At 33.1% G+C, this 12977-nt stretch overlaps 1 protein-coding gene across 1 annotated transcript in view; it reads left to right on the top strand.

Moving 5' to 3' along the window:
• The first annotated feature begins 2489 nt into the window (after positions 1-2489).
• The window catches only part of LOC148282682 (homeobox protein homothorax-like), a 182693-nt gene continuing 172205 nt past the window's right edge, over positions 2490-12977 (top strand). The window contains exons 1-2 of the mRNA XM_088224709.1: positions 2490-2532; positions 4697-4845. Of these exons, the coding sequence (XP_088080835.1) occupies positions 2490-2532; positions 4697-4845 (192 nt within the window). The remainder of the gene's footprint in view (positions 2533-4696; positions 4846-12977) is intronic.

Below are 12977 nucleotides of genomic sequence, written 5' to 3'. Positions count from 1 at the left end.
AAAATCTTAAACGTTGCTTATTGATTATTAATAAAATAAAATAAGAAATAGCAAAATGTATTACTTCAAACTTAATTTTATATCTTTTTCATTAAAAAAATAATAAACGCTTACGTGTTTTGCGCGGTCGTTGAGTCGAATATTTATAAATCTAGGATTAATGTTATTTATCATAAGTGAATTAAAAAATTAGTCAATCTATTATATTATATATATTAAAATTTAGGTTCCGCACGTTTGCGGTCGCAAATCTCGAAAGGCGATTGATGAATTGACTCAATTTTTTTTACAAAACATTGCATTTTAGTAAAAAAGTGTTTCTATACACTTTTTATTCGGAAGTTCTAACGGAAAAGGAACATTCTATGCGTTTTAAATTGACTCTTAATTTGTCATAATTAACAAGTACTGAATGACCGTTCTACTCAGTGCCTATTTTAGCTATTTTAGCCTTAGTAACAAAGTTCAATTTTCCGTGCAATTAAGAATAAAAAGAATATGATAGAATTGAAAAATAGAATTATATCTAAAAAATGACAATACTATTTACAATAATTTGTTTTCTTTTGCCACAGCGAAACGTGGCCGGGTTCAGCTAGTTATTATTATTATGGATAAATTATATAGCGCCATTTTTGTAATAAAATACCTCAAGGGCGCTTTACATAGTGATTTTTTTTAAATTTGTAATTTAATTAAAATAATTTATTTTGTTGTCACATGCTACGGATTTATTCAAACGATTTAGAGAACAAGTGGGTTTTAAGTTTTTTCCGAAACATCACATAGTTATATAATAAAAACCAATCATCGATGTTTCCACTATTTTACAAACATGTTTATTTACATCATTGCTGTTGATATTCCTGGTAATAAAAATAAATGAAAATATGAATCCATGTTGATTCAAAGGTTTCTGGCGCGTTTCGAGGGGTGGTTTTCTTATTTTGATTTTGTTCATTGTGCACCTATCGTTTCTCGCCATCGTCCCCTGATGCAGTAAAACAAGAATCGAACAATCTGCATTTCTTTTAATAGTGAACCTAAATTCAACACCGCAATCCCGACATTCACTCAGATTCAATTACAGGACATTAAAAGTTTGCTTCAAGCATAGAATTACCACCGCCACTTCAAGACGTGACCGCGGGACGCGAAGGGAAATTCACCCATGTTGCTCAAACTGTTTTTGTCTAATTAAAAAACAAAACGATTAATAATATTTTATTTTTATTTTTCTTTTTTATTATTATATTTATTTTGTTTTTTTTTACAATATACAAAAGAGGTTTAACAAAGTATTCAAAAAATAAAGGATAATTTCATAGCAATGAAATACATGTTTACAGTAAAAATAGTAAACAAAAAATCCCTCAAGGGCATGGCTTGTTCGTGGGTATACAAGAAATGTTTATTAATTTTTAACTCCTTTAATAAATAGACCGGTATAATATTTTTGATAAAGATTACTCAAATTTCTTCGTTTAGTTTTACTTTGACCAACGAGCGGTTTTACCTTAGTAGGCATCTTCAGAACTGATAAATTATTTTCAGCATTTTCATCTTTTACAATATTTTTAGGAGATAAAAAGTAATAGTGAGTTAAAATTATTATTATTTTTATGAAAAACTTATATAGCGCCATTTTCATAATATAATACCTCGAGGGCACTTTACATTGTGATTACAGAAAGAAATTAATTCGATTTCAACTTTTTAAATTTGCAATTGAAGAAAAACAATGTACTTTGTCATCACATGCTAAGTATTTATTCAAATGATTTAGATAACAAGTAGAATTTAAGTTTTTTCCGAAATATCACTTCACTCTTACAGTTTCGCACCTCTGCTAGGAGAGCATTCTAAGCCGTAGGGCCTGCGACCGCAAATGCGCCGTCATCGAATTTAGTGCGCTGTTTGCGTAGAGGTTTTAACAATAATAATAACTTTTCCTTTCCACTTAGATGTAGCTGATCTAAGCGTATGACGTCTATCAGCTAGTTCATCTTTAATGCAGAGAACTGAGTAAACATAGAATGTTTGTATGTCTGAGTACGCACACTATGATATGTTTTGAATGTAATTTTATTTTTCAATTTTTCGTGTTTTACAAACAAATACAATTTTAACGTAATTATATTTCAATATGAAAACCTTTAGTCGCCCGCACATAAACAATGACCATTAAAGATTCGAGTGCGCTGTACTTTTCTTTACAAAACATGACCTATCTAAATACAAATAGTTTTAAAATATTTTATTGTAAGTAAACTGAATAATTTTCAACATTTTTATTCGCTATTTGAGTTCCTAAAAAAAAAAAATATTTCTTCCTGTATAGAGTGATGATTATAATTATGTACGTGTTTACGACTCGACGACTACTCCAAGTAAAAAAAACATGAAAGATGGTTGGCGCGTAGCCTATCATGCTTGAGATACCTGGTTCGATTTTCGAGAAGATTTTTCGATTAATGTATTTATATAGAATGTACGATGTATACCTGGAGTACGAACTGGTAATGAACGAAAGTAAGTCAAAAGTTATGGTATTTAAAAGGGGAAGTGAGGTTACTGACTGCATAATAAATGTAAACAACGAATGTCTTGAATAAGTAGAAGAATTTGTGTATCTGGGAAGCATGTTTTCAAGAAAAGGAAGAGTATAAAAAGATCTTGAAAGGAGAGTCAATGCAACAAAATGAACGGAGCACTAAGCCCAGTAGTTGCTAATAAAAATATGTCAATCGAAGCTAAACTGGGAGTGCACAACGAAGTTTTAATCACAACACTTATGTTTGGAAGCGAAACATGGAACTGGCAGAGGTTGGATGAAAACCAAATGGACGCGGTCGAAATGCGACCTCTTAGACGAATGTGTGAGAAATCAATGTTGCAGGATTATGAATGATGAAATCAGGCGAGAGTGTAAATTTGAGTCAGGTATAATGAATAAGATTAAGAAAGGGTCTGTGCGATGGTTCAGTCATTTAGGACGAATAGATGACGAAAAAATGGTAAAACAAGAATACATATACGTAAAAAAAGTATATTGTTAAGCGTCTTTGGCACGGGTTACCCCAGTGAGGTCACATTATTTTTATTATTAAATAATTTGTAATGGAAAATATATTTTAAAATAAATAAATATGGTGAAAATGAACGCAAACGTGAGACAAGGACGACCAAAGAAGACGTGGTATGATCAGATACACCAAAATCTTAAGTCTGGTCATATCAAAAAAAGGCAAGACCGAAGGGCATGTACGACAAGATGTATGAATGTGAAAAAAGCTAGAAATGTATGCCAGTGGCGATCTATTCTCTCTGCATAACTCTACGGAGAAATGGCGTGATGGTAGTTGTGGTAGAAGATTAATGAATTTTTTAAACAAATTATCAATACGTATATTTAAAGAACACTGCTTCGGCTCGTCGTGTAGTTCCGTAACGCGTTATCTGTCGTAATTAGTTAAAACAGCATTTTAAATGCAAAGCGCGCGGCAATTCCGTAAGGCGATAAGAAACAATCATTAAAGGTGTGCCGACCCCCCCTGCCACCCCTCCTGGCTGATGGGGGTAGGGGGTAGGAGGTAGGGAGAAGGGAGCGAGGAGACAGGTAGAGGAGGGTTGCATTTCCTAATGGCGACTATTGACGTCGGGAAATGTGAGTCTTCAATAATAGCTATTTGAACAAACTTACGTACACATATTTCTTACACAATTTATTATACTAAATTAAAAAATGACAAAGGAATAATTATCTTTTGAGATCCAGCCATAATGAAAGCTCTGTAAATGCCTACATTTTCATTTTTCCTTATTTAAAGATACCCATCTCGGTTCGACATCTCGGTTCAATTTTTGTTGTGCTGTCTTGTTCTCTTAAATTGGAATAAAACGGACACAACGTACGATTACGTTAACAACACCAGCAGCTTTGGCAGCTTGATTCCCTCGATTGAAAGCAAACAGGCGGCTCTGTCGAAAATGCTCACTTGCTTCTACTTGACATTACATTTTAAAGGCTTGTAATCAATTAAAATAATACATGTAACGTAAAAACAAACAATATCTTGTAGAACATAAAATTTTCTTTCAATCGACGTACAGTTATTACCTTTTTTTCCTTTTGTTTCTGATCTTAAAATTTGGAAATTTCGACACAACTCACAACTTTTGTTAAAACCCAATAGTTTAGAAACGATATTGCTGAAATTGACTGTTGACTGTAGGAGCGAATATTGTGGAATTAGCCAGCCATGATATTTGGGTATGCAGATACTGTCGACATGTTTTTGTTGCTAATTAACATACCTCTAACGTCTAACAAATATGAAGATAGTAACTTTTTCAATAATCCTCTTTCGGTCATTTTGTTTTTATAGTTTATCTTAAAAGCGCCTATTCACACGCAAAATGATCAACACTGATGTTTAAAAAATGTAGAGGACAACTTTTCCTTATAGCCTTTTATCTAATTTAGTTTTCCCTCTAAATGTATTAAAATAAATAAGAATCGACATTATATCATTAATTATTTTAAAAAGTAAATGTCATGATTTATCTTTTATTTCATTACTTTAACATTATTTTTTTAAAGGGTCGCTATGATACTTGTATGAATGATACTTGTGATACTTGTATGAATGAAAGAATATTTTTTAATTTTTATTCATATATTTATTTATTTCAGGTGACGCGAGTAATGCAAGTATCGGGAGTGGAGAAGGCACGGGAGAGGAAGATGATGACACGAATGGGAAGAAGAATCAGAAAAAAAGAGGAATTTTCCCTAAAGTGGCCACCAATATCCTCAGAGCGTGGCTTTTTCAACACTTAACGGTAAGTAAAATCATTACAAAAAATCGTAAAACTACAATATTGTCAATATTATGTATCTTTTTTGGGTGATACCGTGTATGTTGGATTTGATCCGAAGTTTCGGCTACCATTGCAGGAGCCATCTTCAGGGAAAACTGTGTGTTTTATAGAGAAATGTATATGTTTATGTACTAGTAATTTGTACAATATTGTATTCATTAGCTAAGCATATACTTTGTGATTTTATCTGTTTGATTTCTAGTATTTTTAATAATGTTTTTTTATCTATACTTATGGAAAACTGAACATTGAAAATTGTTGAGTTTTTTTATTTATTTATTTAAAAATACTTGTCCTTATGATTAACTCAAATATTTCGATTTTGGGGAGCCATTTTCAACAATTTGTAAATAACTCAAGATTAGAAAATGGGAAACAAGTTGTGGTAGAGCGGGGTGCGAACCTCGCACCTCTGATCCGTGAGTCCGAGACGCTAGCCACGGGACCGCTACCCGGTTTTATAAGTTAAGGTCTTTTGAGTTAAAATTTTCATGATTTTAACGTTTATATCTCAATTATCATATGATTTGTATTAAAAAAGTTTCAAACGAGGAACCTAATTTGCCCATTTTGACGACAACATAACAATTATATAAATTTATACTCCTTAACTTCTTTACTTTTAACTTTTTTCAGTACAACTATACGTTCATAGATAATGAAATGCTTGTAAGCTATTGATAAAAAATATTTGCAAGGTTCAATTTATTTATTTGATCAATTGATTTGCGGTTTTTTTACTGTAACAAGCGTGTTATATTATTTCATTCTCAGACAAAAATAGTCCTTTTAATGCGCTCACAAAACAAAAAATGAAATTGTGTTATGAAGTTCTTAAATAATTTAATTCAACTATCTTTAAGGGGTGCTGCGTTGTTTTGGACATGTAGAGCGAATGGACAGCGAAAGAACGGCTAAAAGGATCTACGATGCAAATGTTGATGGATGCAGAAAACGAGGAAGACCGAGAAAGACATGGCACGATCAAGTCCATCAAATACTTGAAGATGGACATGTTAAAAGTAGGAATAATCGGCGTGCGTGCATGAGAAGATGTATGAATGTAGAGGAAGCGAGGTCTGTATGCCAAGATAGAGTGTTATGGCGTTCTATCCTTTCTGCCTACCTCTACGGGGAAACGGCGTGATGGTTTGTTGTTGTTGTTGTTGTATCTTTAATTGCAAGAAAGCATTTCTAGTATTAACACGAATGATTATATTTAGTAACACAATTTTTTTTTCGATTTAATTTCGTTTATCCCTCCAATTACATTTTAATGAATTTAATAGAACTTAAAACTGTCGTAAAATGTATTTTACGGGGATGTTACATACCGATTTTCATCCCCCCATCTTTTATGAAAAGTACCAGGGCCGCAGGTGTAGAAGGAGTCGGGCTTTGCCTTTTCCCATGTTAATTATGCCCCAGCAGAAGGACGAGGTTCTACACGATGTGTGTTGGAGTACAAACTATTCTTAACAATAAATACCAATTTCAACCTTAAAGTGCTCATTGATAGATCGCGGATTATATTTTCAGAAAACAAATTAAGAATAAACCTCCACGCAAGATAATCACATATATATTCCTCGGAGGAACATTCATATTTATTAATTCAAATGTGTATCAAATAAAATTACAAATATTTCAATTACTTTATTGGATCAAACATGTGATCCGAATGTTACTATAAAATGAAGCGATCGGGACGCATGTGTTTCATTTTGTATTTAAAAACTAATTTACATATTATAATTTGAATTCTTTGAATGGACATATTCCAACGTTTGTTTTAGCTTTTGTACTACCCCAGTTGATGATGTAAGCTTTTTTAAAACATGTTTTAAAAAAAATGTTAAATAAAATTTTAACAGTTAATAAATTCGTACAATATTGTGGCAATGTGCGTTTAAACTTATGCAAATATTATAAGCAATGACTTTTAATAAATAGACACTTTTTTTACTATAAATTCTTCATCTAAGGTATAGCAAATATCGCTCTTAGCAATTTGAAAAAAGAGCAAATCACAATACGCATGTAACAAATAAATAAACATATATATTTATGTGTAAATTGTTACCAAACAAAAGAAACTTACTAGCAGGTAGCTGTCAAAATGTCGAAAAATGAGCTAAAAATATAGCCAATTATCTATTTCTTCCATAAATCGGATTATATTTGCAAATGAAACGATATATCTGTTTGGTTTTTCACAGTTGCAGTCCAATTAAAGCGCGTAGCATAAAATAAGATCATGATAAAAGCCCGTTAGAAAATGTAGGCATGGAAGGCAATTACCCACGAATCGAAAAGCTTTTTTCTTTACGCTAGTAAAGTGTCCATTTAATTTTGCGTCATTAACTACAAGTAAGGTTTTTTTCGCTTGTTAATAATGTTGGGTCAAGTTTAACATAACAATAATAGAATCAAATATCAATAATAATGTATCTGCCAAACATTTGTCACTTTAAAAGAATATACAAATCAGTTAACGTATAAAATAACATTGTAAATTGCGATTTTTTTCTCAGCAGCTTCCAGCATGGGGTGATAATTTATCATATTAATGTTGAAATGTAGATATTATTAACGTGTGTAATTCTATCACATATAGGCAATAATATGCGCGTAACTATACGGCAGATTGTATCTACCTTAGTACACAATAACGTAATTGTACCTGTTGAAACCCTCCTAAACATATCGTTACATTTATAGCCCATCAATTGAATGGCGTCTGATTCCTATTTACCGCGATCTTATTGTCATGACGTCATGAGCCAGGGTCTAACAGAGGCTTGCTTATTTCCTGTAGCAGTCGTCTATATTTCCGTTCAGGGTTACTAAGGCTTTGCCTTTCCACGGAGACCGGGTACAAGGGAAATGGTATTCTAGCTCGAGCAATAATCTTCTGTGATGCGTCGCTCATGTTTCCCTGGTACCCATTGTGATCATTTACATACATATTCCGCATCATATCTTTCGTTAAAATCTTTCTTATTTTATTCGTATATTTATTTACATATTTACAATGTTAACTGCCTAAGCCAATCACAACGATTATACGTACATCTGTGAATATACAAACAGAAAATGTATTAACGTAAAAACATTAAGACGAAGATCACAAAACGAGGACAATAAAAAATGGTGTACACTAAAAATTTATTCAAAAAACATATTTTACACAAAATTTCAAGATAAGCCATTTTAATTTTCCTATATACACTGTATTATCTACGAAAAGTATGATGATCTATCATCCCCGAGAACTCTAAGTTGTGCGGAGAATTTACCAATGTAAACATTCTGGACACTAAAAACAAAGTTAATTTTAGAAGATTTCATAAAAATCAATTTTTACGTCTGGTGGCATGGTTACCTATATCAAACTATATTGATTGTAACAGGGATGAAAGAGGATACATCAATTACGAGGACTTTGAAAATACATGTAAGGTCCATCTCCTAGACTTCCATATTCCCTTCTCAAAAATGTTTTCCGTCTCTGTTGAAATAAATGTAAATATGGATAACTTCCTGGGGAGGAAATCCAGCTAGTCTGCAAGCATTTGGATATACTCAAACATTGTTCCATCTCCGTTCTTCGTTTCTATAATAAAGACAGATTAATAGATTTCTCTATTCGAAAAGCAAACATCAATATTTTTAACAAAATATGTAACCAAAAACACTTAATTCCTCGAGTTAGTTATGTCGGTCAAATTAGTTTTTGATTTAAAATATGAGTTATAAGATATTCTAATAGACACTATGAATAAAGGTATTTTATAAATTTCTAACTAGTTTAAACGAAGAACTTGAATTCTGAAGCAAACAGTTGTTTTTCATACATTATTTACCGTTTTCGACCGTTTTTCTCTCCTGTTTTTATAAATATTTATTTTGAATACTCGGCACTTCATTTTTTAAGACGATTTGTTTTTAGAATAAGTTAAAAAAAAACCTACATCATTATTTTGCAGTGATAAAAAATAACTTTTAAACCACATGATTAAAATATTTTCGATGGTGCGTTTGTAAAAAAAATGTGAAAGACATTCAAGAAATGTCTACAGAAAAAGATGACAAAAAATCCTTAAAATAAGAATTTTCGGCAAAGTTAAATTAAAATTTGGCAATTTCGAGTCAGGCTCTCCCGAAGTGAGTAGAAGGAAGAATCTCTCGGATCCTTCTTTAGGAGGAAGGTGGCAAAATTCCGGCTAACGTTGCAATTTCATTACAGTCTTAGTGTCGTGGACATAAATCAACGCGGAGAGCAGGAGGGTGAGGAGGTTGCGCCAAGAAATTGGAAAGATAGAGCGAGAGCAGCACACGACCATCCCTTTCCTTACCCGAGCGCGCATCAGAATCGAAGATAGTCGAAATCCTAGTTGATTTATTCTTTATTCAAATCTTATATAAGAATGTTCGATGTATTGAGACCTAGGATCGAGTACCTAATCCAAACTTTGGAAATACTTACAGCTACCTGTAAAGTTTCGGAGGGTTTTGTGAAAAATGGGGTGGTAAGGTGTCGCACGAAGAGATGTTGAATTTATTACTTTGAAGCAATTTAATCGAATTCCATACAAAAAGTATGTATTCTTGATTATAGATAGCTGTTCATGCAAATTTCGAATTAGCTACTGCTTTCTATTTTGTCAATTTTTTAGGTTGCGAACGATTCGCTTCAAATCTGCCCACTCAAAGTCATAATATTCTAGTCAAGCTAAAATAATAGCGTAAATAAGTCTTAAAACATGATCTTAGCTTTGTGCATACCTGAAAAAAATTTTAGCGCCTTTTAGATAGCTCCGTTATCGTAGCGAAATGTAAAGTAGGGTGAATCTCTTATGTATGTCCGGAGCCATAACTAGGCGTTAAAATAACTAGAAGAAGCTATTTAAGTGTTCAGAACAAAATATACGGCTTAGAACATCTTTTTCGCTAAAACGGAAAGCTTGTGTCTCATTACTCGCGCTTAAGAAACAGAAAAGAAAGAATTACGAGTTGAAGGCCCTCGAAGGAGTATCAGGGGGAGGAAAGTGGGAGACTAACGTAGCGAAGAAATTAACTTCTTGAATAACTAAATACGTTTAACTGGCGAAATGGGTTCGGACATTTTAAATTAAGTCAGACATACAAACTAACTGTCCGATAAGACACGGGACACAGCATTCTTCAAATATAATAGCAGGAAACCAAAATACTTACGTGTTTTGTCTCTATTTCATAATTATTATCAAGAAAAGTTTCCTCGACATTTTCAATCCTGTAAGTCCTTTATGACGGGACACCCAATACCCGTGATGAAGTTGGTTATTGAAAAGGGGTAAGATGAGTTGCTTACTTAGCTCGGTACTTAGTTTGCGCGGCGCTAAAAGGATATCGGATTATACTAATAGTACTCTTCTTAGAGGCTTTCGTCGTGTCGTCTCTCCGGTTGATGCACAGAAACAACACAGATATGGCTTTACTGCGGAGGGTGGAAATTCGCAAGAAAATAATAGAAAAATATTTATTTCATGTTCTTCTTATGACGCCGACACTGTGCTGATTAACGCATTATTTGCTTTGAATTCCTTTTTTATTGGAAACGTCGGAGTAAATAAAGAGAGTTTCTTTCCACACTCGGATAGACTATGGCTAATTTGTATTAGGAAAGCAGAATATATACGCTAACGGTCTAGGTACGCGTCGAACACCGACGGATCATACGAGTCACGGATCGCTGTGTAATGTTGCGTAAGTAATCGAGCGTCCATTAGATATTAGCTATTAGCGGTCCGCTGAATCACTTAGGCCAGTAAGATGATACGAGAGCTTGTCCGATGGAGCCTTGACATGTTGGCTGAAGGAGATATGCCCGCCACTTTCTTTTGTGTACATTAAAAAGGGTAAACTATTATGTAGCAACGATTGCCGCTTGATCGATCGTATGTAATTAATTGCCGGGCTCTAGACATCTCATATAGGCCGACCGGCGAGCGATGAATTAAAGTCCTTAAAACTGACCCGGGTATCGAGATAAGGCGGTCGCCAAATATAGCCTGTTACGAAGTATCGGTATCGAGGAAAGCGAGGAGACTTTTATGGTCAAATGAGACCGCTTAAAGGTATAATGAAAACATATATTTCGATTGGCACACATGAGACGTTACTCAACTTGCCGAATGGGATTTATTATTCTAAAAATAGTGCGTATTAATTTATTCCTTAGTTTTGCTTTATATTTTATTTTAGTAGCGCCATTGTATCTAGGGGTAGCTCTCTTTTCCCTTGGGAAGCTATCTGGAGACACTGCGTATAAAAAATAATATATCATTGAGGATTGCAGTATCAGGCTGGATCCCCGCTAGCCCGTCGGGCTCATCCCTGGATTAGGACACACGACTCATTAACCCCTCCCCTCCGCTGGACACACATAAAGGATGACCACCGAGTATCTAGGGTTCCCAAACTACCTCACGCGGCCTTATACGAAGGCATCCATTTATAACGGGAATAATCCTCGGGAGCTGAGTGCAATCGGCGCCGACGTATCATGGCTTTTCATCTTCTCTAAGTATTATGTTTTATGATAAATGTCAACTATTATAAGACCACCAACCTCGATGTGCTCTTACAGAGTAGATAAAACAAGCTCCAATGCTTACTAACACAAAAACGTATTGTTCAAGATTAATACACATCGGTAATACATGTATACCTAATACTTGAGACGATTTTTTAGAATGAACGAACATTTTCGATCATTTGCTTTTTAAACAGTTTACAGTACTATTTATACAAAACAAATAAATATATAAAAAAAATTAATAATACATTTTCACATTTCAAGTAATATCGTCAAATAAATAGTCATTTTTACCATGCTGTTCATGTTCACCTGAAAATGATTTCATAATTTATTCAAAGTTCAGTGTTTTTTTTTTACATTTAATCTAACTGCATTTAACAAACTTTGCACGTTTTATTTTTTTTGTGTGCCTTCATACAATATTTGTGTCCTCTCATTAAAAAAAAAGACAGCTTATCTTGGGTCGCTCCGTGTGAATCCGTTGGCAAAAAGATTTTTTTTAACCGAGTTAATAAAAACTTTTCCTTTTCATATGTTTTACAATATGTCATTATTATTGAAAAAAACATTCACAAGTGAAGTGATACAAAGTTGCCTTACAAAAGTGTGTTTTTTTGGCTTTGAATTCAGTAATATATAGATTATTATAAATGTTAATTTCTTTTTAAATTAATTTAAATTTTTGTTAATTTCTTTGTTGTAATGGCTGTTGTTTTTTTAAATAAACAAAAAAACAAAACGTTCTTTAAAAATATAATCATTTTTTGTTCGCAAAAAATCCAAAAACCTTGACACATTGTATGTCTTCAAAAACGAAACGTAGTTTACATCTTCTGGTTTCTGTTCTCCCGGGATCTCGGACTTAGACCACTAAGGCTTTTACCACGTCACCGTTGGGACGAATAACTTCTTATCTTAACAACCGCAAAAGGGGACGATGATGGTATTAGGGAAACATGCAAAATGTTTTCAAATGGGATTTCAAGTCTCACAAATGTCACTCGAGGGTCGTCGTATTCTTTTACTTAAAATGAAGAAATTATTTCAGCATTGCGAAATTGAATATAATGAGTAATAATTATTTTTTAAATACATTAAAATCATTGACAAAATCATTTCAAAGGATATATTATGTAAAATCGTATGTATAAGCGATTATTAAATTTGTATTTTCTTTCATTTGAGTTTTAATCTTTAACTCTTAACATTATTCTCGTTTCACTGTATAAATTTGTAGAATAAATTCTAAAAGAAGATCAATTATAAGATAGTAAAAGTAAATAACGTGAAAGCAAACTTGAAACCTATCTCTTGAATAAAAATAAACCTTAAATTTCAACCTACACGGGAAACAGCGCCGATAAGAGAAGTCAACACTAATATAAGCCTCCCCGGGGATCAGAAGACATAGAAGGGTTATACGTTCCTATGTATATAAAGATCAAGACAGGAGAGGAAAAGCGAGGGATGTTTTTGCCTGCATCCATCTTTGTTTATAAAGCAAAAC

This window comes from Micrasema longulum, unplaced genomic scaffold (genome assembly GCF_059751315.1).
Source record: "Micrasema longulum isolate JH-2025_06_02 unplaced genomic scaffold, ASM5975131v1 h1tg000306l, whole genome shotgun sequence".
Taxonomy (NCBI): Eukaryota; Metazoa; Arthropoda; class Insecta; order Trichoptera; family Brachycentridae; genus Micrasema; species Micrasema longulum.
This window is presented reverse-complemented; position numbering and strand designations above follow the sequence as displayed.